At 39.8% G+C, this 25,918-nt stretch overlaps 1 protein-coding gene across 2 annotated transcripts in view; it reads right to left on the reverse strand.

Moving 5' to 3' along the window:
* Window positions 1-3,145: 3,145 nt before the first annotated feature.
* PLCB4 (phospholipase C, beta 4) overlaps window positions 3,146-25,918 on the reverse strand; it is a 94,887-nt gene continuing 72,114 nt past the window's right edge. The window contains exons 31-37 of one of the 2 annotated variants that reach the window (XM_009319575.1): window positions 23,072-23,147; window positions 16,988-17,163; window positions 12,226-12,327; window positions 10,442-10,499; window positions 9,941-10,027; window positions 7,789-7,825; window positions 3,146-4,972 (exon numbers count right to left, since the gene is read on the reverse strand). In XM_009319575.1, the coding sequence (XP_009317850.1) occupies window positions 4,884-4,972; window positions 7,789-7,825; window positions 9,941-10,027; window positions 10,442-10,499; window positions 12,226-12,327; window positions 16,988-17,163; window positions 23,072-23,147 (625 nt within the window). In that variant the 3' untranslated portion in view covers window positions 3,146-4,883. The remainder of the gene's footprint in view (window positions 4,973-7,788; window positions 7,826-9,940; window positions 10,028-10,441; window positions 10,500-12,225; window positions 12,328-16,987; window positions 17,164-23,071; window positions 23,148-25,918) is intronic. The other variant, XM_009319576.1, reaches the window with a different exon arrangement.

The raw sequence follows: 25,918 nt of genomic DNA on the forward strand, positions 1-25,918 counted from the left end.
GCCGCCTGCTCCCGGGGCAGCGCCGACCCCACCGACACCCTCCGCGGAGCCCCCGCCTTGCACCCCGCGGCTCCGGGCTGTCGCCTTCCCCTTCCGCCAGGCCATACGACGTTAAAACATTTTTTCCGCCTCTCATCGGGAGCTTTGACGGTCCTTTAAGGCGCTGCCACCCTCGCCCCGGTACGAAGAGCACATCCGAGTATTTCCAATTTACAGAGGCACCAGTCCCAGGAGCAGCGGGCAACAGGAGCCTACCAAGGATATTTTTTCGTAAAAAGCCAAAAGGACAGCAGCTATTTGGAGCGCGTGGCGTTACGCGGATTCACGAGCAATTCGCGTTTCTAGTTCAGGAAAAGGAGCCTGGAGGAAAACGGCCCAGGGTCTTGCGAAGCAAGGTATTACAAGGTGAGTTTGGATTGTGGGCAGCTGCCTCGGGGAAGCTGCCCTTTCTCTGCCAGGGCACACCTGCAGCGAGGGGGTTTCTTGCTGGGAAAGAGGTCTTTAAACATAAAAGCAGACACTGAAGGAACATACTGATTTTTGTAACTGTTCTGTTGAAATTTCTAAATATTATATTCTGGCCATTTCCTCTCTCTCCTGTTTCATGATAGAGAGTCATTCCTGCCCCCCAAGATAGAGCCAGACCTGTGTCAGTCATGATACAGGATTAATCTACAGATGATAGTTTCAGGGGACTATATAAAGGAAAAAAAATATGATCTTCTATGTGAGGCTCCTTCACTGCAATAGACTGTATTTCTGTGGCGACTTCAATGCCTGGCTTCCTCAGGTCTTTCACTGATGACCTCGGTATTTAACTAGCCTCTATTTCCTCCTCTAGCCCCCTATTTAATTTCCAATTTTTTTGAGGTTTCTAGGTAGCTTCTAAGCCTCCAAACAAATACAGGATCCTGAGCAGCTGCCCCCGCATCCAGCCCGTGTAGGAGGGTACCACAGGGAGCAGCTGGGAGAGAGCAGCTGTGTTAGAGACATGGGCAAGCCTGACCCACAGCCCCCTGAGCCCCATGGCACAGAACGTGCTCGCCCGGCACACGCTAGCTGCACAGCACAACAAAAAAGCCCTCAGCTTCAGCGACAATCCCCACTTCCAGCCCGCAGAGCCACGTTTATCCTGCTCTCCATGGCAAAAAAAGGGAAAGGCCTAAGATTTCCTAACACCAAGAAAGCCCCGAAACATTGACAGAGCAGAAAGGTCTCACCTGAGGGAGCCGGTGCAGCGTTAGCTGACCTAAAATGCTGTGACCAGGGCCAATTTATGGTCACGAGATTGGATCACCTGGAACCAGCCCTGCAACCTGCCCTTACCCCCAGGTGTGGAGAGTGCCCCTGTATCTCTGAAGGCTGAATCCCCCTTGCTACCCCCCAACTGCCAGACAGCAGTAACTCTTACCAGCCTCCTCGCAGGGAGCATGCAGCACGGTGACAGCGGGGCTGCAGCCCTGGGACCACTGCTGGCGCACCCCTAGGAGCAGGGTTTTCTGGCCAAGCGGCTCTCGGATGGGTCTGCCACTTGCAGCCCGTGGGCAATGGCATGTGGAGCCTGCAAGGAGATCAGCCCCCGAGGGGTATTTTGGGTCTCTGGCAATGCAGTTTGCACTCAAGTGGGGCAGGGGTTAAACAGACCCCCACTTGGAAACAGTCAAGTTAATGACCAACCCCCAAATTACTGGAAGAGAAAGAACAGCAGGCTGCCTGTGAGGCCAGGGTGTCATGACCCTCCCCATCACAGCTGTGCTGAATTTATCTGAAGAGATTCAGAGACTGAGAATCTGCCACTTCCCTCGATGGAATTTCACTGAAGTGGAATCCATCACCCCAGCGGAGAATGACATTTTAAACTGCTTTAACTCAGTATCAATGTTCAAATTGATTAGCCTATTTCATCTCAATGGAAATTCTCACCTCATTACATTAGCGGCCAAACTTCAAATAATTTTTGAATCAAATACTACTTAAACAGTATTTCAAAATACTTAGCTGACAAAATTAATCACTTAATTTCAAATTACTGTCTGTGTTTTATGCTAAATTGTCAATGGATGAAATACATAACAGTTCTGGGAGCTGAGCCTGGAAGCTGAGACTACCCAGCTCCGCAGTTTCACAGCAGCACGTTTTCTCTCTGACTTGATAAATGTCTTGCTCCTGGCTGAGCAGCGAGCACAGACTCAAAAGGAGGCTGTGCACAGTATTTTCTAGCCTTCCAAAACCAGCATATTCCCTGATGCACAGGATACTCTCCAGGGAATTAAGGCAGGCAGGTTTGATTTTCCTCAGAGAGGCAACGTGTGCTGAACCCAAGTCCTCCAGTTCCAGTTATTTCTTTAACAGGTAGGGCAGTGGTTTCCAGCCAGGCTGTAAGTGAGCCTAAGAAAACTAGTAATGTTCAATGCTTCACCATCCAGTTCCCTCCGTATCTGGTCTGTCATTTGCTTCTCCTTACTGGCTAGACACCACTGCAGTAGGCAACAGTATAAAATTCCAGCTCGCAGCACTGTCTCCACCAGCTCCGTCTTAGAAGACATTTTTAATTAAAAAAGAAAACAAACAACAATCACTGCCTTTTTTGAGATGCCGGCTCCTGTCCAGCATGCTCTGAGACTGCTGCTGCTCCCAGCTCCCTCCCTCCAGCACTCGAGCAGAGGACCAGCCAAGCTTAGAGAGCAGGGAGACCTGCTCCCAGTAGTGCAGGCACACACAACCTGTCTTTGTAACATTATAGATCAGAAGGAGCTGGAGGTGCCTCTGTAGGTTAAGTGGCATCAGAATGGGAATTCTGAAGAGGCATCACAAGTTTGTTTAAATCCTGCCTTAAACACCTAAGACTTCACTGACCTCTGTCTCAGTTGCGTTCTCAAGGTAGTGCTGCTACACTGTACTCGGGCTGCTGCATCTCAGGGTAGTGCTGCTACACTGTACTCGGGTAGTTCTGTAGTGCTGCAAGGACCAATGCTGCCCAAGTCTTCTATCACTTAAGAGAAATAAGACTCCTTTGAATAAATAAGCTGTGATAGAAATATATTTACACTATGCACATTTTTACAGGAAATACAACTTTCTAAAAATTTGTAAGTAATACCACCACCACCCTACAATTCACTACAGTCAAAACTTAAAGGTTTGCAATTTTTAAGGTTTTTATTAGAGAAGTTGAAAGTTTCATCTCAGGACTGACAATAACATAATTCTCTTTTTTCATTTATTTTGTTTATAGGAATATGTAGAATTTGTTTGTACAAGCATATACAACAAAGTAATTGGTGCTTAGTACATTGAAATCAGGAATCTGATTTGTTCTAAACTACCAGTTTTCCATGCAGTCATCTTTGAATTGGCAGCATGGACAAATTCCAAGCAGAATGCTTACATGCATTGTTTTGCGATATAACTACAGCAAGCGCTAGAAACATGCAAATTAACACATTAGCAAATTGGTTTTATATCCAATGGACATAAAAAGGTTATTCCTGATATGAAATTCTGAAAATCTGCATAAATACTTCTGTGTAAAATTAAATTAGTTATGTACTTTTCTTTTACTACAAGTATCAAGAATGCCCACGTAATTAATATACACACATATATATAGAGACCTTGTTATGCTAAAAGTCTTTGTAATTAATCAAACAATATTCTGTGCCATACATTTATTCAGTATTTACCAGCTAGTAGAATGACTGTGGTCATATAGTAGGCATTACAGTCTTAGTAGCATTTGTATCACATGCAAACATACTCTTAGCATTTCTGTTTACTAATTTTATCACGTGGCAACATGTATGTGACTTTCTACAATGTTGTGATTCTGAAGTGTATAAATACTTTTTACATTTTCACAGTTACAAACTTTTTGCCAAAAGCCATTTAAACAATCTTTAAGTTACAATGAACTGTAATATCTGGGATCTGCCGCAGCAGGATCAAAATGCAATTTCTATACAAGCAATGTAGGATGTAAACTTTTCTTAAAGTGCCTAATACCTAATTCCTTAGAGCACTGATCAGTTTTGGCACAAATACACTGTATTTCCCTCACGCTAACCACTGCAGTAACTTTTACAGGATATCAGCTTCTTTCAGACGTGATAGAGTTGATATGGCACTTGTGAATGACATTGTTGGACTGCAGAAATATCCTGTCAAGTTACTGTTACAGTTGATGAATGTGGCCGATGACCTTGTACATATTGTACTTTTTGAATATACATAGTTAACTTTCAACTGCCTACTGTCTGCTGCCTGAAAGATACCTTGAAATATAATTTAAAATTGCCCAAACTCAACTCCTTACTATACTGATTATTACAGTGACTTAGCAGAAGATCCAGTTCAGTGGGCTCGATGACATCAGGTGCCGGGATCTGACAAGTTGTTGCTTGTCGGGATCTGGCAGCATGGGGTTTCTACACAATAGATTGCACATGAGAACACAAATGGTAAATGACATGACTTGACTACAGTTTTGTTGCCATTTGAGGAGATGATAAAAATATCTGTTGTGTTTCAAGGCTCTGATTGCGTAGTTCTGATGCAGGCAAGCTGCCTGTTGAGATACAGAAAGGAATACAGGACTGGGTTTAAAAACTGTCTTCATTTTCTGATTAGCGTTTTTCTGAACAAAGGAAATTCTTATCATGGAAATCCAACAAAGGAAATTCAGTGCCCAGTGTTAAAAAAGAAATAATGCAAACCTTAAGATTTGGTGGTCCGTAGCTACACTTTATATATTAAAAACAAAACAAACCCCCAAAACAAACAACCCCCCCAAAAAAAAACCCAAAAAAGAAAAAAGCCCACTTTTCAACCTCAGCAACGTTATTTTGAATTTTGCTCTCATTTTAAGGATGCGGTGTTCTCCAACTTCAATTTGCTTGCTGAGGCTTTAGACCACTGTTGCTGGCCTGCGATCCATCTCTGCTTCCAGCTTCACCATCTGCTGCATCTCCTTTGCCTGCAATCCAAAATAACGGCATGAAGCATTGCATTAGACCTTTTGTTCAAAATGAAGCACATTTTATATGATACTGTCTGAGTGAAATACAGGCAAAGCACACTGAAGATATATGTAATAACATTATGTTTACCCCCCAGCGTCATTCTGTTTTCAAAGTCAGGTGTAATTCTTATGTCTACAAATTCTTGGAAAATATTTTTGATCCTATTCCAAGACTCGTGGGTTGACTTTCTGAAGAAGTGTATGGTAAAACGCAAAGCTCCAATTTTGGGGAAGAAAACTAGGCAGATGCCGATTCGACTGTTTCTCCTGATAGGAAATATCTTTGGGAATGTATGCTTCACTGCTGTTGTGTGAGTACTGTGATGTTTAGAGAGTTCATCTGAAATGAACCTGAAATGTTTAGAGAGTTCATCTATGATCGGGACTCATTTTTTTCATAAAGACAATGAATGACAAAAATCCGTCAGTGTAACATCTTCCTTGCAGTAGGCAAGATTTTTTTAAAATAATGATTTTTTAAAAATAATCTCTATCTGGCCTGGAGATACTTATGATTACACATGTGGTGTTTTTCACCTCAGCATTAGACTACTGCTATATGCTCCATGGGATTACACACACTGAATCCACCTGAAACTGTATCCGAATGCGTCGTGCAGAATACAGCAATGAATGTATGCCAGATCTCGCTATAAACTCTGCATGCCTCGGGCTTTGCAAGCGGAGTTAAAGCACTGTATATAAATGGTAACTGGCCCAGGAATCCCCTGCTTAGAGAGAGCTTTTTAATTCCCTTCCTCTCCCTCTCCCACACAGATGCACACACACACACACACACACACACACACACTTACTCCTCCTGTGGCTCAGTTACAGATTAGAAGTTGTGCTTTGGTTTGAAACTCTGCAGTTTAAAGGAACGGGGAGTCACCATCTCTTCATTTTCTCTGAGGGCTCTCAATCTGGGAAGTTATTTAAATCAGTATCCCAAAGGACTCTGAATAAATTGACCTAGAGGGCAAGCTAAGCCATCTATCTTTACAACCAAGCTCACGAGGACTAGGACAGGTTTAGGAACAGGCAAACCAAGCTAGTATTTTCTTTGGTGTAACTGCTTTGTGTCCGTCACGCCGGGAAGGATGGTTACTGGACTTGATTTATGTGAACTATGTTCCTCAGAAAGTTGTAAGTGTTGCTTAGACAAGGAACTTTGCTATACAAGCTCCTACTTAAGGAGTCACCTATTCTGGATGTGCAACCTCGTATTTGCATACGTGAAAATAGGCAGATGTAGATCTAAAATAATGAGATGCACAGCTGTTAATTTTGCAAGGTAAACGCAGGTTTGTGCAGATATGATATATGTGCCTTCTTGAAAAATCTAGCCCTGTACTTTCATAATCGTCATCATCATCGTGGGGAAAAAAGTAATTATGATAATAGCAAAGCAACTGTCATAAATATGATTAAAAATTAATCAACGCTCTCCATTTAAATGAGTTAAAAGCTTGAAAGTAATGAAGAAATAATTTTAACATGAAAATATGCAAACACAATAAATAAATCAATATGTACAACCTCTTCTGAAATGTCGGCTGGATTTTGCCTGTGTGTGAAATGAAATTCCAGATAAAACAAAACCCTGTGTTTGTTTCTTAGTGACTCACACATTTCACATTTTAAGCTTGTGACTGGCACGTAGTGTCCTATAAATATTCTGCATGCCAATATATGGCGTACGGAATTATTTTAGAGGTAACTTGGTTTCAAAGAACACATTAGCATAGGACCAGGATGCCCGGTTTTGCTAGTCTGAGGCTGGCTCAGCCAGTGCATTCTGATGTGAACACACAATCATGATACTTGAAGATGAGCCTTCTGGGAGGCAGTGTTGAAGCTACGGTGAATTCATGAAGTGAGTGGCAGCTAATGGACTCTGCTTTCAAGATGCTTGCTCTCTAGTGAGATCTAAGACAGGTTAAGAACCATATACAGTAAAAGAATATTTTTTTCCCTAGCCTAATGAATGCTTTTTTCCCTCATTATGTGTCCATAAATAACTGTTAAAGCGGGTGCTGTCAGACTCAGTGGTGGAAGATACAAGTGTGTTATCAATTCAAGAAAATAATTCAGATCAGGCAATACTGTACAACTGGATGTTCAAGCCTAATGTAACTATTTCCCTTGGTAAGACAAGGGTTAACAGAGATTTCTTGTGAGTAACTATTATTTAGGAAGCCACAGCAGCACAGCCACATGGTAAATATAATTGCCATACCTTGTAATGTGTTGGATTTTGAAGTGAATTTTAAAGCGCTGGACACCTCTCTTCTTTAGACGCTAAAAAGCTATTTCTAGCCATCTGTTCTACATTTTGCTATTCTTAGTGTGGCATTACTTATTTTATTACCATATTTATATATGTGGATACTCTTTGTCTACCAGCTTTAGCAGTTAATCATTATGTACGTTAACACTAAAATAGTTTTCTTAGATCAATAGACACAGTTTAGAACTCTAAGCATATCTTTCAGCAACGACAGGTAAATATACAATACAAGTTAATCTCTAAATATTTCCTCTGCACATCACTGCTCATATGCATCTGGACTTGGGACGCTAAAGCACAAAATACTTTTAATACTGTGTCAGGCTCAAATATCTGTGTGCAAACAAGATTAACATTGTGTTCGCTATGTCAATGGTACTTCCCAGTGGTTGCATTTACAAGGAGGGCTCCAATGATAATGATTTAATTTAGAAGGAAAGCACACTGAAATAATAGTTTGCTTATTATACGTCCATCCTACCTTGTGTTTGAGACACTGCATGACAGGATTTCAAAAGCTGTTTGTACAAAAATAATAATGTCAAAATTGAGTAATACAACAAGAAGCAAATTAAATGAATGAAAACTGAAGTGAGATTGAAAAATTAATGCAAGAAAAACATACATAAAACAAAACAAATTTAAATTCATAACAGTTTGTATTGAAGGCTGTTTCCACCCATAATTCTACTTTTCTACATTGTCTATTTGTATGAAAAATGTCTTCTCTTGTTTGGTCAGGAAAAAAAGAATCACGTTTTGAAATTCTCATTAAACAAATACCACCTTTATCTTGATCCAACTAGCTTTCATACGTCAATGTGTACAACAACGAAACCAGACCCAGCTGCGGGTTTACACTGGTGCACTTTTGGGGCTAAAAGGAAGTGGTCAAGACAGCAGGTATGAAAATATATGCTCTAATGGATCAAATCAGAGTGAGTTAAAAAGCTGTTAAGGACTACCCCTGTGGTAGAGGCCACCACATGCCCACACAAAAGTGATAACCAGCACATGAATGATCTTACTCCATTTAATCATTGATGATTTAAGCTAGCTTCATCTCTGCACTGAAATGGAGTACGAGCAAGCTCATGGAGACTGTTACCATCTCTCAGCAGCGGAAGCTGTAACCCCAGGTGAGGGAAGTATCTGATTGCCGAACGAGGTGACTCCTTTAATGACTCAACAGTGATTTCCCAGCAACCTCCCTCCCTTACACATGTGTTTATCACATTGTGGTTAAAAGCACAACTATAATAATTCCCTCTTGTCCTTACGTTTTTAAAAAACAGATCCAAAGCCCTCTGAAGCCAATGGAAAGAAACCACCGATAACACCTATCTCTGGATCAAGCCCATCATTTTTTGTCAACTAGCACAGTTTACAGGGAGTTCTGTGTCATGCTCTACAGTGATGCTACAGATCCGTTGTAGCCCAATTGCCTCCCCCGCCTTTTGATTATGTGCAGATATTGCTCAGGAGCAGACTGACTGACAGATCCATTCGTGCTGGATGTTAGAGACAGCGTCTACAGAAACCCTGCGAGGGAACAGACTAGGAAGTTTTGGTTGTTGTCCAGAAGAGAGGTGGAGCGATCAGAAGACAGAGCCATGGTGGCTAGGGCTCAGTGGTAGCGGCTGCCTGCGATCCTACATGCTGTCACCCCCCCTAGAAGTTAACCAGGCTGCAGCTTTTGGGGCTGTAGGACTCTCTCCTGACAGTGGAAATACTTGATTTGCAATGTACTCTTCTCTTCCCTCCCGCTCTGCAAGATGGCTTTAATTCATACTATAATGTCTGCCACAGAGTTCAAGTTCTGAACATTTAATAAACAAAGTAGTAATCACATAACCCTTGAAAGTAATGGGTATTAAATGCACCCCTTCTCTCTCGTCTCACTGAACTGCTGGGTATATTCCCCTTGCAGTTTAAATTTTTGTAAGCGCAGTACTGCAAGTCCCTGCCATTATTACAGCTCTGCTGGCTCAACCTTTCAGCAAGGGAACTGCTCAGAACATAGTGTTGCTTCTACCAGAAATAAGATTAGAATTTTCCTTTCCTTGCCAAATAGTTTTTCAATTTAAAAAAAAGAAAAGCTTATAAACTAGCAGAAAATAATAAGGTATTTTAATTAGGAAAGGGTGTACTAGTACAGATAAAACTCCCCATGCTACTATATATCTCTAGAATTCACTCCAAACTAACTGTCTCAGAGTTCAGAGATGCTCTGTGCACATTTCACCTCTATTTTCCAATCAGCACTGGAAATGCAAGTTCTAAAATGCAGGAAACAGATTTGCTTGAAGTACTTTTTGGAGTATGGATATGCTGGGCCTTTTATGACTGTCATATCTCGCTAACGAGTATCAATGTGGCTGAACAGCTGAAAGGACAGACTCTGGCTAAGCAGTCTAGCTTTCACATGCTTATCTGAAACAAATCTGGTTCTGTATCATTATCTAAGTCACCTCACCTCTTCATTTTAACTCCTCAAGTAGGTGAGTGACCACGAAACAAGGTCATTTTCCCAAGTTCGGTAATGACTTACATTCAGAAGCATTCTACTCAGCCTGATTCTGGTTACTGTTTTCACTAGCTTGCTTTTCTTTCAAGCCTTTAAAATAAGATACCTGCTCATTCTGCTTCTCCAAGACTTCTAAATGCTCAAGCTGAACTTTTTTCAACTGATCCATTTCCTTTGACTGCTTCATTGCCAGCTGTAAGCAAGAGGAAAATAATGGGGGGAAATGTAACACATTATTAACAAGCAAAATAAAAACTTACTTGAAACATACACATATATACACTGTCTTGCCCCATTTGGATGGCACAAAACATCACAGGAGGACTATTATATCATCCAATCTTAAGAAGAGCTATTACTATAATAATATATGTATATGACATCTATAATATATATTACATAAAAGCAGCTAATACACCACAATGAATAGTAATTTTGTTAATTTAAAATAGCTTCCTCTTATACAGATGTTAGATCTTTTACACTTCAAGTATGTGGAACAAAGCAAGGACAAACATCTGTTTATTAGAGCTGGATTCTCAACACACAGAAATGAAAATGAATATCCAGAAATAGTGCCCAGTGACTTTGTCAAGGTTATAGTTACCCTTTTTCTCTCTTCCAGGAACTTTTTTGTGTTGCTGCTGTTCAGTTCTCTGACTCGCCTAAAAAAATGCAAATGTTGTCCATGAAGACTCATTGGAAAAAAAGAAACCCAATAGAGAGAATCACAAACTCATAAGGTATATTTTGGTTTCTGATTATCTGTAGCATGTGGGACTAATGGCAAATTGTACACTCCTCTGGCTACGCACCTTTACACTTAAAGGTTTCCAAGTACATTGACAGTATGATTGAAGACTTGAAAAAAAAAAGACCAAGACTGTTGTGAATGAAGTTTGCTTTCTCCCTTACTCAAGAGCGGTGGACAGAACTTAACAAAATGTTTAATTCATTTGTATATCCCTTACTGCACTCTGCTCTCAATTTATTTTGGTGTATAAAAAGTGCTACATCTCTTAGCAATGGTAATGGAAAAATCATCTGATGATCATAAGTAAAGTTACAGCCTACCAATGCTGTCAGGTTCTTAAAGCTGTTATTTAAGCAAAAAGGTAAGTATACAATTACTATTTACATAAAATACCTAACTGCAAAGTGTCTCTTCCTAAGATTTCCATCATGAAATATACCAAAAATAGTTCAAAGAGCTGAATCAGACTAATCGCAAAGCCTGAAAACCAGAACTGCATTCAGACTGCTTTCAAATCTGGGAACAGATCTATCTCAGAGTCATTAGTGGAGGTCTTGCATTAACTAAACATACAGTTACCAAGGGCTCTGACAACTCATCTTCCTGATGAGCTAGGAGTCCGTAACACTCGAGGGACTTAGTTCAGTGGGAACAAGTTCAAGCCTTTTGACCAAAATAGCCCAGTGCCAAGGAGGGAAAGAATGAGCCAGATGGCAAGCCCAAAGTGAAGGGGAAACCCTGAAGGCTTATGAGACATCATCATGTAGACTCTGCTTTTATCTATTTATTTGGAAACTTTTAGGATAAATAGAAGAAACTTAAAATAGCTATAATCCTCCAAAAAGTCTCAGTAGCTGGTCCTGGCAAGTGTCTCTCCAGTCTCTCAAGTCAATTAAGGCTGTCATCCCCAGACGTGCTGTGACTAACCCACTTTCCCAAGTGCAGCAGTGCCCTTGGTTTGCTGAGCTTGGATGCTGGCCAGGTCTCCAATGCCAGCACATAACGAGGGAGAGAGCTGCAGTTCAGTTCAGGAGTGGAGAAGCAACACGTGTGGAGTACACCTCCTGCTTCTTCACTCCTATCTTCCATCGCCCCCTCTGCTGATTATCATCACTTTTAGCACTCCTTCCTTCTCCACCTCTCCTCTGTGTTATCAGTAGACGAGGGAGAAAGCCTTTCACTAGCACCACCTCCTGTGTTTTTAGTGATGCTGCCTCTCCAGTTATTCTAACTCCAGCTAGAACCAAACCTCAGACTCCCTTTTCAGTATAGCCCTCATTTCATTTAAAAAGCAACAGCAGAAAAGTATAATGCACGTTAAGTACAATCATGAAAACTCTTACAGCTGTGTTTCAATTTAATAGTGTGGTTAAGCCTACAGCAGTCAGTCATAGCTGAGGAGTATAAAGTTAAGAATCTTTGTATTTCCCCGATCAGGGCATTACATTTATTAAAAGGATAAATGAGAGAAAAGCAATGTTTTTTTCCTAAAATGGTCATCTAAAATATATTCAGCACAATCATTAGATGTTGTTTCCATACATAAAAGCATGGTTTTAATAGAATTAATCCACGAGTTCACCTGGCAGCCCTTGACAGCATTCTCCCCTTCTCAGGAAAGGAGATCTGATACTTACCTCTCTCTTTCAGCTTTATTTTTGATAGATTTGTCTTGGCTTATGGCTTTGCTGTTCTCCATAGATATTTTAGCCTGGTTGGCACGCATTTCCTTGCTTTCCCTAGGCAAAACCAAACAAAGTCATTAATGCCTAAGATGCAATTGTTGAAGTTGGTTTCCTGATATTGCTGTGGTTAATTTTGTCCTTGAAGCATTAAGGAAGAGGAAAGAACAAACCATACGAAAATTGCCTTCCTTTGGGTAGACTCTACACAACTTGAGCAAGCATTCAGAAATCTCCATTTGCTCCCCAGAATATAATCTGAAAGATCACTTTAAAGCATTTTTACACTTTGAATGTTATAGAAGGGTATAAAATACTCTCTTTTCTCCCTGGTATATGAGTTGTCCAAGAATGAGCTACTATCAGCCATTTAGAAAATGCAATTTGACTTTTAAAACTGCTGAAAAAATTTACAAATCCTGCACTCAGAACATGACTGCAATATGAATAGTAGTAATATTTGCTAATTGTGGTATGAGCTGACAGACTTCCTTTTAAGACTTCTATTTTGGGCCTGAAAAGCCCCAAAACCACCTCCTGTGGCTTAGGCCATGGTCAGACTCGTGTTTGGTTTCTCCTTCTGGCCCCAGGTACCTTGTAGCCTTTTGTGTTGAAACAAGATAGCTTTGACAGGAGGGTGGCAATTACCTTCCCAGGGGTAATGTCCCGAGTGGTGTGGTTTGACTCGGGAGGTAGAAAACCTCTTCAGTGTTTCAGCCAGTGTAGTAGAAAAACAGAAAGTAAGTAAATAAATATCCTGTTGTTTTAAAAAGAAAAAGAGATCGTGATTCTTTGTTGGGAGGAACAGCACAGATGCTTACTTTCAGAAATGGCTTATGAACTGTGAGTGAGCGGAAGGCTTTGCATCACTCTGGGTAAGCCAGCCAAGCTCCAAAAAGGCCGTCCCTGAAGGCGAGCTCTTGCTTTCTGCCAGCTTAGCATTCCAGCACCTGCAGCTCCTGATCTTAAGTGCTTATTTAAACAGGAATTATATATGGAAATTAGGCAGCGAATAACGGATTGTAAAGTCCCCAGTAGTGCATAAGCATCTAAAAGCTACCCACCACAAGCCAAGGCAGTGCCTTAGTCTCTTTTTCTGGACATGATCTTAAGTAGAGCGCTAAACAATCATTGTACTTACTAACCCAAAATTCTAAGTATTTTGTACGCACAGAAGAGGAGAGATGTGGCACATAACAGAGTACTTAATTTAATGAAATGTTGTCACTGAATCTTTTTTAGCTTTTTTGCATCTCTAAAAGACATTCATCATTAAGTAGCATGAGGAAACTTTGTTCTATGACTTCCATTTTCCACAGTTTAAAATTTTTATTGAAGAAATGCAATGCTTTTTTTTCCTCCCAGAGTTCATAAGGTGAAACATTTCCTGAATACAGATTTAAAAGCAGTGGTATTCACAGCAAAAATCAGACCGGGTTCTAAACAATGTTGTGTCGAGGGCACATTTCATTCCAACAGTCCTTTCTCCAAATAAAAGCTTTTATTTTCTACACTGAATTCGAAGTAATTTTCAAGCACACTATCTTAAGAGCAGCACTGAAATAATTTATTTTTATTACTGCGCTCAAGGATATGAAAAAAGTTAAGTGTAGGTGTTAAAATTGATTTAGCCTATTTGCATCAGATACAATTTTAGAGTGAAAGAAGTTAAGAGGATTAGACGACTACTGTGCATCACTGATGATTTCAAAATGAGGCTTTGGCCATGGATGTGGCTGAAAGAGCCAACACATCTATATGCAACTGTTTCTCTATTCTGCAAACTATAATCTAGCTCTGAGTTGCACTGCTGTTGGGTCTTCCTGGATGCGTGGGGTTTTCACCGCTTGCAAGAAATAAAAAGTATTATTAACAGAAGAAATGAAAAATCTTATCTTCCTTTTAAAATCACCAAGAAGCACTTGTAGGGACCACTCCTTGTTGCTAAAATAGCGCTTCTCAAAGACGGGGCCAAAGTTCTAGTGTCCGTTCATGGCTCAACTGCCTGCCGTGGGGCTTCACGTTGAGTCTCGAGTTCAGCCCGTGCTGCCCTGGCTGGCAGCACTACGCCACCGTTAGAGAACTCCCTCCCACTCACAAGCGGTGGTGATGCCCGCAGCCGGAGTTAACTGGAAGAGGTAGATATGGCAGGACGGTAAAGAAAAAAAGGATTCTGAAACAGGTGGCACATGAACTGCAAGATTTAGCCGCTGATTTCCTACTGTATCATACTGACTGCAACTCTGAAATTTATACAAACGTGTCTTTTAAAGGGATACTTAACTTTAAGCATGTAAGTTTATCCTTGGGAGTTTATACATATATTTAGATGACACTGAAGTGCAATAACATGTTATTTTATGTCACCAGTATTGTTTGAATGACTAGAAAACTCTTCTTCTATTAAAAAACCCCCAAACATAATTTTTCTTTCTCTTTCATGTTATTTTATCTGGAGCACATAATGCTTGCGAATAACAGCTCCAGGTGCCCGATTTCTGAAATGCTGCAAGCTCACTACATCCAAGTCAGTCAAGCTAACCCAGCCTGGGGTGGCAGCGGGCACAGCACGCCCGGAGCTCAATGAGCTTCAGATTTTTTAGTAGTATCTGCTGTCTTCTGCTTTCTTTTTAGATGAGCTCGAAGCACAAACTGTAATTGCTTTTTGTACTGCACGTGGAGGGAAAGTATCTACCCTACAGCAGATAACTACATCACTCTAGATTACTGATCTTTCCTACCAGCCCTGTGTCCTCTGTTGTGATAGCTAACTCGTTACCTCAGCTCACAGAGAGGGAAGCGGTGAGAACAGCATGCTGAGAGCATGGTCCACCTCCCATGCTGCTCTCAGATCGATCCCTTTTTTCCTATAGTTACCTGAGTTGTCTGTTGGCTATTACGTACACCTATACACATAAATGGATATGTATTCCTACACACAATATATTCTATAAAAAGTTTACAAATGATTAAGCGTAAAGTCTCTTTAGGGCATTATTATTCACATTTCAGTATTTCACATTCCAAATCCTTCTGAAATATTCATAGACTCAGACACAGTCTTAAATTTATTTTAAACAGGAAAGTCCCCAGTCTGCACATTTAGGGGTTACACACAAATTCCCAAATAAGCAGAAACACACTAAACTGCAATGAATAAAGCAGAAAGAATTTTGAAGATTGTTACTCCTGGGACAGCTGAGAAGAAAAAGTTCTCAGTATTTACCAGAATGTAGATTTTGAGGTCTGGTTCTTAGTAGCTCTGAAAATAGAACAATACATGGACTGCACACAAATGATTTCTAATAAGAGAGCAAAATCCGTTACTAAGAATATAAGAACCGTTTACAAGAAATGATATAGGGCTGCTTAAACAACGTAGAGATAGAGAAATTCTAAACCCAAAGACAAAAACTATGAGAAAAAAGCTTTAAAAAAAATTAAACTTTGCCCTAGTGTAGATATAATAGCTGCCTACAATGACAGCCTTTAGCAAAGAGAATAAGGAAATACATATGGAGAAGAAAACAAAAACTTACTTTCACAGGCTATATATTAGTAAATTATCTTCTAAGCGTTGTAGTGAATTTCAAATAGGACAGAAAACAGGATGCAAAAAAAAGAGTGATGTGATTTCTCTGGGCTGATGCAGCCAGGTATGATTTAGAGATATAGTACCAAGGACTGCACCTTCCTCTGGCTAGTATCTTTTGAATTATGCATTTGTATTATAATTTAACAATTTTTTTACTTCATTTTTGACTGGGTATGTATTGCAGGACAGCTTGACAGGGTTAACACAGAGATTAACATAAAGATTCCCTTTTGCTGGGACAATTCTCTTTTGGATGGAAAGCTTGCAGGTCCCAGCACATGTTATCTCTGATGTAAAGATAGGCTGTTTTTTCACTCAGGAATTTAAAAAATCATTTCAATTCCTTCTTCAAATGTGATTTATTTATTCTTTTATCCCCATGCTTTTATTGTGAAAGATGCTGAAGACAATTACATATGAATATATATATGTATGAATATCTATGTATGTACACACACGTTTTGCATTCATATGCTTTTAGGCTGCTTTGCATAATGGATCATAGCATAAAAAAAAGATTCCTCTACTTGCTGCCATTTTTAACACTGTGGATATGATGTATTTAATTTTATTTAATTTCAAATGGGCAGGATGGCTAATTACAAAAGCAACAAGACAGCAGTGTCATGCAGTATCTTCTGTATTCCCAGTGATTATGACAGAATACTGTATGAAGATAATACGTCAGTCTAACGTAGCTTATCCTGCTACCCGTTGTTTTTATGATCTTACTTTTCATGGATCTTTCTTATAATCACCAATGCTATAAACACGTGTCCGCAACTGCCAGCAACTCCAAAGGATATTTCCATATTTGATACTTCTCAGTTTCCAGCCTCTGAATTGAAGTTCCTGGGTAAAGTCTAAGCATCCACAGCTGATGCAAACTACCACTGCTTCATTGCATTCGCTGCCTTTAATGAAGTTCAGATAATCTAAACCAGCTAAGAAGCCCATTCCTGCATCTATCTAAACCTTGTATGATCACTTCTTTTACTTCTACCATGCATACAGCCCAGTATCTTTGACAGAAGTACAGGAGCTGTCAACACAAGAAACTAAAACATTGTACAAAGCAGACATAAACCAACCCTTATTATCAGGTAGCACTGCCCTGCTCACCTGTCATGTGAAAATTTTAACTGCTGGGTTTGTTGTTCATGAGCATTAATCAGCAGTTTCTTCAGTAGTTCACACTGTTGGTTCAAGTGTAAATCGCGGATTTCTTGCTCTTCGGCACTGTGCGTATTGATCATCTCAGACCACTCTTTAGTGTGCTGTGCAACAATCTCCTTGACCTGTAGAAAAATAACAGCAGCTTTGCTAGAGGTTCTCAGCTAGGCTAGGAGATCAACTATTACTGCTGCTGAAGATGATGTGTAGACAATCATAAAAAAAGATTATAAAGAATGCAGCTAAATTGTGAAAAATGAAGTTACACAAATGAAGTCGCTTCACAGAGTAACAGAGCCACTGAGGACACTACAGTGTATCACAAAAACAGATGTAAAACAACCCCTGCTATTAGGACTCTATTATCTAAAGTGCCCTGAATAAATTGCCTGCATTTATGCTCTTGACTGTACTACTGTTATTTTAAAACCTTCTCTAACACTGGGTTCATAATAAAACGGTTTCACATTTTTGGTTGCCAAGGAAAAAAATGTGTATTAAAAGTATTGAAATTAACAATGGAAAAAACCTAGCAAGCGGGATTTCTCTGAGGGCTTAAATACAGTCTTTGATTTTGTGGAGACAGTTTTACAAACACAGTCAGTTTACAGAGAAATCCTGAATTTAATACAACCTGAATCTGAAGATGGGCTACATATCTTTGTTTTATATTCATTAAGTCAGCAGGGAATCTGACAAGTATTCTTCTCTTGCTTATCCCACAAGACTCACAAGAGTAATGTCACAAGACTCATAAGAGTAATGAGATTAAAGTTTTGTAAAGTTCCCAAGAGACAATATGAAGAAGTCTAAATCGCCAGAGTTGTTGTTATAAGAATATATTGTACTCAATGATTTAGAAAAGAAGCTAATAGAAAGACATATTTTTTTATCCTTTAATAATTATCTTTGGGTATTTTGACAAGCTATCCTACCTCTCAATAAATGGTATACAAAATATGCCTGACAATAAACCTATCTTCAGGTAGTCATTTCAACTGCTACTATGGTAACTAATAGCATCTGGGTCATCTTCTATGAAAGCTAAACCTTATTCTTCAAATCAAAAATTGCCACCATATTGCTCAGAAAGTGAGAGACCGATGCCAGTATTTTAGGTGTGGGCCCACATGTGGGCTCTGCATAATGCAGAACACTCTCCTGCACACACTGATAATGGTGAAAGAAGAGGGGACCTTAACAACCCCAGTCTCCATTCTGCCCTGGAGAGGCTCCTCTGAAGGCCTTCCTACACAAAGCCCATGTTGTGTAATAAAGCTGGACTCCTAATGAAAAAAAAAAAAGGCGAGTCATTTTTGTAACACATCAGGGTGACTACCACTACCTGAAAGCCAGACTTGCATTTAACTAAAGTTAAATAGTGGTCCCATATGAAAACAGATAGGATTGGAGGCAGAAGCAGCTGACAGAGAGCTACCTGGAGTTTTCGGCAGCTGTCAGAAAAAACCAAAAGCATTTTGAGGCAGGAGATCGGTATGACTAATATAGGCCTAATTCGTCAGGGTGTTTAAGAGTGAGTGCACCTCCAGCAAAATGAGCCATGCTTATTTCTGTGCGTGTGGGTAAGTGTACTACTAAGCCAGAGCCTATCAACTATGAAGTGATAAATACGCTGAAGGATGTGGAGCAGTTAGTGGGAGTAGTATCTTTAATAAGAAGTTTGTAAGGCAGTACTGCCTTCAGAGCCAGAAAAACACGAGGGTTCAGTTTTAAAATGGGTCAGAATAAATGCTTGGATGTTGTTAAGGAAAAGACACTAACTTTTCAGATGGAGTTTTTGAAAGGTTGAGGGGCAGACACTCCAGCTCACCTCTGGCACCCACCTAAGGCACTTAAGTTAGGACCAAGTTTAGTCCAAGCTCCTTGTATCGCTGATGCAAAAAGGTGAGCAGGTTCAAAGCAGGATTTATCACACCAAAACACTGCCTGGAGATGCCTCTCATATCTACAGGGCCTCAAGCAACTGGACACTTGAGTTAGGTTGCGTGAATCTCCTCTCGATAGTGACCTCACTTGGCTTATCAACCCCCAGGGAAACCCAGAGTGGACTTCAGGGGAGCTAAAAGTAAGTCATGGCTGAAGTTCTCAGGAAAATCCATTCCTTATTTACTTATTTTCAATGCAGAGTTTCTAGATGGAGTCAGCTCCATCCACGACTTGGAGAAAAAAAGGTACAGGTAGATCCAAAGTCCTGAATAACCGGGTGTAATTGGGACCACAGCCTCAGAAAAATTCTATGGTCACAATGTTAGAAAGTATTAACATTTGAAAAAGACAGGTGCTATTATGTGACCCAGGAAGCAGGCAGAGCCAGCAGCAAATTACACCTGCGTACCACACATCTCGGCACAGGAGCCCACACATGCTTTCCTACGCAGATTTGTGATTCAAATTGCCTTCCTGCAGAGAATGCTCTGACTGGGCTCTGCCCCCTTTCAAACATCAATGAAATTGTAGCGGTAACTGTGACAGAGCTGGCCAAGTATTCTCTTCCACCGTTTGCTGCTGTGCAACTCTTCCATACAGTCTGCCATTTAGGACTGGGTTTCAGACTAATTTGAAGTCTTAGAAAGTGCAGGGGATATTATCATATGAGATCTGAGATTCCTAGTCACAGTAAGAGAGTTTTACGTTGCCCTAAAAGGACAGGCAGGCATTCCAGTAAAAAAGAGTTTGCTTTTATTTAAAGCCTCCTTACGCTGTAGAGAAAATGCAAAACAATCTTTGCATAAAAAAAAGAATCATGACTTAATAAAATAGTGAAACAAGTAAGCGTATAAATAGTGGAAGCCATGATGAAAGCAAGTATTTTGTGACTTAACTGCAAAGAGAGTTTACAAAGCCCAAACAAACGCAGAGAAACAAAGACTCAAGCGCCCACGGCAAATGAATAATATAATTGTTTTTAAATGGTTAATGTTATACACTACAGAGGAACACAAAGGCAGGAATCCTACATCTCAGGTACACTGATACCAAAGAATCACAGAATATCTCGAGTTGAAAGGGACCCATAAGGATCATCGATTCCAACTCCCAAAAAAGAAACCTGCAAGGAAACTTGAGCATGGCAGTACTTTAAGTATTTAGTCTGCGAAGATAGGAAGTAAGAATCATAAAAAAACCTGCCTGTGTTCATGGACAGATGTGCTAGTGATGTGCTACTAATTTCAAAATCAGCATGGAGTCTAAGAAGCAGGTACAGCTCCTCGTAAAACAAGTTTTTCTCTGGGGCTGGGAGAGAAAGGGAAGATTTCTTTTCTTAAATATCCTGCAAGCGAGAGGTCTCATTTCAGGCAGAGCAAAATATAACCTGATGAGAAGGATGTAAGTGATTTGCCAAACACCAGTTACAAGATTTGAAATACCCAATTTGACTCAGATTCAGACGACCTTAGAAGTCAAGACCATTAAATCATCTGAAATCCAAATTTGCTGCAAATCTGTGATACGCTTCAAAGTTCAGATGTAGTAAATTCCGTGTACATCCCTGCTTTTCTCCAATTTATTAGCATCATAGTTAAAATGACTATTTCATTTGCACTGGGCTGTGCTCTTGTCCTACTTTCCACTATTAAGGTAGTGTTGCTTATCCAAAAGGATAAGAAAAATAACCATTAGCTAACTTCTCTCTTCCCTGTTCTACAGACTGTGTTTGCAACCCTGTCCTTTCATCTGTTCCTACACTGGGCCTAAGAGACTAATTAAAATCTTGATAAGGAACTTTCTTTTGCACAGCATATATGCAAGATGTTTGTTTAGTCACTAAGTTCAAGCAGGAATAATCTTTGAAGTAATCATTCCTTTTCTTCTTTTCATCCTCTGCCTGCTTGATATCGGGACCTACGTTTTTAATGCAGGGGAGTAATTTGCATCTGCTAGGTCAATTGTGTGGGAAGTACACATTGAGACGTTCAGATCTAATTTAAATATTTTATGCCAAACTTGGGCCGGGTGTTTCCTCATGACAGGAAGACTTTTGTAGATGAAAAGGTCTCTTTGGTGCTAAAAGTGTACATGCACGTTGTGACACGGAGCTGCACTGGAGGACGTGAGCTGTAATTAAAGCTGAATTATGGTATAATCCAATATCAAAATTAGTGGGCCAAATGCTGAGAAATACTGAACGACTGTTAATTAATCAAACTCCCACTATATCAGTGCAATGCATTCAGCATCTCAGAATTTAATCTAATTTAATTGCACCTACCTTCATCTAGGAGAAAAGTTAATTTCCCTACGGTCTTGAGCACTGTTTTCCAACCTGCTGCTTGCAAACCTTTGAATGATCTCCAGGAATAATTCAAGGGCCCGCACACGGCAATTGAAACAAAAGAAGTCTGTGAGAATACTAAAATCGGTACATAATCTGGACAATTTTGATGGAACCACAGTGAGCAAGATATTGAAAATCACTGACCTAGAGAAAACCACAGAGGTAGATGACTTGCAGAGGAGTTCTTCAGGAATTATCCAACACACAGAGGCTTAGCATTTCGAAGGAGCTTACATTTAAGTCTCCTTTGAAAATGTCATCCTAAAACCTGACATGGGAGTGGACAAAAATCAATCTATTTTCCAGGTATGGATTAAGTTGAAGGGAACCAGTTTGAAAGCAGGATTTTAAAAGGAACAGAGCTCAGAAACTGCATACGTTTGTGGAAAGGGAAAACATGAGTCACATTTATTGTAATGAACACTTGCATGTCCCTTGCGTACAAATCACACCTCTTAACTCCAGACTGTGAATGACACAGGTGAGAAGCAGAGATCGCAGCGAAGAGTTTTCTACACAATGTAACTTCAAATGAGTTTTGGAGCTTATGTCTGGATGATAAGGAGCTACTGCTCTTCAGAGAGTTTATTTCACCAAGAAATGAATGATTTTTTTTTTTTTTTTTAAAGTGGTCAACAAGTTTGCTTTTATTTAAGGAAACAGTTCTGGACTTTTCACAGAAGAAGGAGATAGGGAGATAAGACAGTACACTAGGTTTTCTTCCTGGGAGTTTTCCTACGTCTTTGGCTGAACAGGCAGCAACAAGAAAGAAACCTTGTTTAGAAAACCAGGATCTTCTCCCACATGAAATAATAATACCAAAGAATAAAATTAGGAGAAGAAAAGATGGAAATGATCTTATTCTAGTCTCAAAGATGTGGCTGCTTTTGTTTGTATTTTCTATACTTGTCTGATTCTTTTCACAGGTTTCGGCTTTTACAGTAACTCTCCTGTACTGTGGTCAGTCTCCTCTACTCTTCTTCCTCCAGATCGTTTGGTACATGGATTGTGTCTTCTAGTGTACCTGCCACCCTCTAATTTGTACATCTTTCAGAAACTTGAAAGCATGTCAACAGGTGGTAGATAAAATTTTCAAAGGAAATATAAAGTCAATGAACATAATAGTGGTATAGAAGTATAGAGGAAGCAGCTCTAAGCAACTCATGTGAGCCATGAATCAGAGCTTCAGAATAGCTTTTTCAAATGAACTGAGGTTGAGTCTCAGAGCACTTTTATTCTCCAGCACCTTGGAGAAAACAATGCAACTAAGCAATGGAGAAAAAAAAAAAAATTAGAAATAAGAAGGCACTTGGTTCAAAAGCAACTTCAACTTCTCCTTCCCTAAGAGACAGACTAGCAAGTGCTGTCCACGGTGACAATGAGGAAAAATGAAAAAGAAACTTCTTATGTATGTATTTTGAAAAAGTATTTAGCATCCAGATTTCATACAGAATATATTTGTCTCTTTGTTTAGCTAGAACTGACACAAATGACCAGTTTAGTTTCATGAGGCATTAATATGGCACTTTCTTCAATAATTTTAAAAGGGCAGGAAACCGATGTTGCTTTTTAGATTTTTTTTAAGAAACACTTTTAGACACTCGATTACTCCCATTCTTTTCAACATGTTATTGTCGCTGAAAATCATTCATATGCTTCCAAGAAAATTAACTACCACTTGGGTCTCAAAATCTCTCTTTCAGATGTCGCATGTGTAAAATTGGCTGTTTGCTTACCTTAGATTTGTGATCTGATGTTAGTGTCTGAATTTTAATTTCCGTTTCTTTCTTCAATTCAAGACAATTACTTCCTCTAAAAAAAGGAAAATTGCAAATGTGTGCCACAAGTTAAACATCTTCCCATTCAGTCAGCTCTTACTAATTAAAATGTTAATCAAAGTTGAAGTGCTGCAGCGTATTGGAATGAAATTATTTCTTCTGGCAATTTATTCACAACTTACAAAACATTGTTGGATTAACAATCATTCAATTCAAACACTGTTGGATTAATGATCATTCAATTCAAACACCACACGATTAATTCTAGATTGGCCCAGCAATTATTCTGTTGCCGAGGATATGTCAAGCATCTCCATTTATGGTACTTGGTTTCTTTTCCAGGCTTAAAATACCTTGCCAAGAGAAACCAGTTTCTGCCTGAAAACTTACAGGCATATTCATTGCCTTGCCATGATTTTATCCTCTGTTTTAAAAGTAATTTTTGCTACCTTTTTTTTCATTTGAGGCAGAGAAAAAGGTCGTCATTTGAATAACTACCTCACAGGACAACTTGTGCATACTAAATTTGAACACCTATTGGAAGTGTAAGTGCCCCTTTGTGAGAAAACAGAAGTGAATGGGGTGCAGAGAAGGGGGCCTCATTACCCTTGCAGATCACACCAACCCATGTGGATGAATCCAAGCCATTACATATCTTATATGACTTGGAAAGCAACAAATCTTGAAGACAGCCCTCACTCCTGCCATAAGCTGAATACAGCATGGCCTTCGTGTTTGGGTGAAGTTAATGGGGTTGAACACAAGTTGCAAAGCTTGTTTAATGCAGGAGGAGTGCATGATTCTAAGGAACGGGCTGGTAAAATGCCTGCAGAGGGCCCATGTTGAAGCTCCCCTGACGTGCCTGTGGGTCAGGAGATGGATGACTTCTACCTCTCACCCACAGAATCTCCTTCACTAAGCCCAGTTACTTGGACCGCACACTGGGTGGGACGGATGTACAGAAAAAGTATTCCATTGCAGCTACAACAGAAGTTTCAATTACTGCCTCACCAAAGTCAATACATTTTTGAAGGCTGACAAGCTCCATCTTTACCAATCTTCTTGTTCCCTTTTTTGCAGTGAAGGATTTTTATAACAGAATACAAATTCACACATTGGAAGTCTCTGTTTTTTTTGTCTGGAATAATGCAATATATGGAGAGGAGTCTATTCCACATTCATTTTATCATGGGGAGCTGGCCCTAATAAAAATGGTTACTGCTTGACTGCAGTAACATTAATCCATGTTTGCTCTAGAAGAGGAGATTTATGAAACTCTCAACAAGTTTAAATCCTATTTTAATATCAAAGTACTGCTGAACTTATGGAAATTAGCAGAAAATTTTATGATCAAACAGTACCAGGAAAAGCCCTTACTGAAAATAGTAGTGCGATGTGCCTTGTGTTCCCAAGGGCCACCAGGAGGACTAGTCATTTATTTTCTAGTGATAGTAAGGAAATTTTTGTAGAAATTTCTAACACTCATTTGACACTTTGGAAGTAATATAAAGGCATAGAGACAGGTTCTGACCACCGTTACTTCTGCCTAAAAAAACCCAGCTGGAAAGAAAGTGTCTTTGATTACGCGTGTGGGTAGTTGCAATCAGAGTCTGGCTAGAATTCATGTATGATTTGTCATACACTATGAAAGAGACTGCTTCTTAGGTGCATCAAGCATATTTTATCCCAAATTAGTCAAATTGGTTCAACCACTGGACTCTTCAGAATCCCAGACATCAAAACCACCAGCTGATCCCTTCTCTGGAAATGCAGCTTTCATTATATCTCAAGGCAACTTCCAGCCAGGCTAAACATAACGAGAATTGTCCCCAACTGCAGTGCATAGTCCATGGTTAAACCATCGAGTCACAGTTGGGAACAAATATCCAGGGACAGCCCAACCCAATGTCACATGTCCATGCTCACGCACACACATACACTTGAATTTCTGGATAGTCCCAATAAATCGGAAGGATCTTTATGTGCCTTGAGCTCCATTTCAGAGTGGGAACACGAGCATACATATCCCCATAAGCCTCTCTGAGATTTGTAAGCACTTGAAGTGTACAACAGAAATAGCACAGGGAGCAAAATCCTGTCCATCTGTCAGTGAATTAGCATGTGATTAAAAAACTCTACTTTGCTGAACAATATGCAGCTGACATTTGTCACACCATGTGGCAGAAATGGACCATGAAAAACTGCACAAAATCACAAAAAAGTCTTCTATGCACCTATCAAAAAGCCTTTTTTTCAGGAAGTATCTGAAATTTCAATATGAATGTCTTGAAAACACATTTCACATGTTCTTTTACAACTTTTATCGCTTGTAGAAGTTCCAAAATGATAGCCAAGGAAACGGAGCATGTCCTGTACTCACTGAACTCAGAACCCCTTATTCATCAGATCATTTCAGTTCAATAAAGTCTTTAAGTCTCAACTAATGTGTTCACTTTTAAGCATGTCCTTAAATACACTGCATAGTTGGGGTGAAGAGAAGTGTGTGCCTAAGTACCTTGCTGAATAGGCTTTCAGGGCTGCATATGCAATGACCCTGAAGGAAGCCCTTAAAACACTTTGATACATAAAAAAATGTTTCCACAGAAAGTCTGTGGTGATACTGGATTTGATTTGGCTGTTAATTAGATACCAATAGTTGTTCTTGTAGCACAGAAGAGCCATCAGATGACTGGGAGTTCTGGAGTCCATGGGAAGTATGGAGTCATGGCAAGGAACAGTGTTTGGCTGTGTACTGCATCTGCTTCTGAAGTAATCATTGCAACTTTTTTTTTTTTTAAACTTTTT

Source organism: Pygoscelis adeliae, unplaced genomic scaffold (genome assembly GCF_000699105.1).
Source record: "Pygoscelis adeliae isolate BGI_AS28 unplaced genomic scaffold, ASM69910v1 Scaffold122, whole genome shotgun sequence".
Taxonomy (NCBI): Eukaryota; Metazoa; Chordata; class Aves; order Sphenisciformes; family Spheniscidae; genus Pygoscelis; species Pygoscelis adeliae.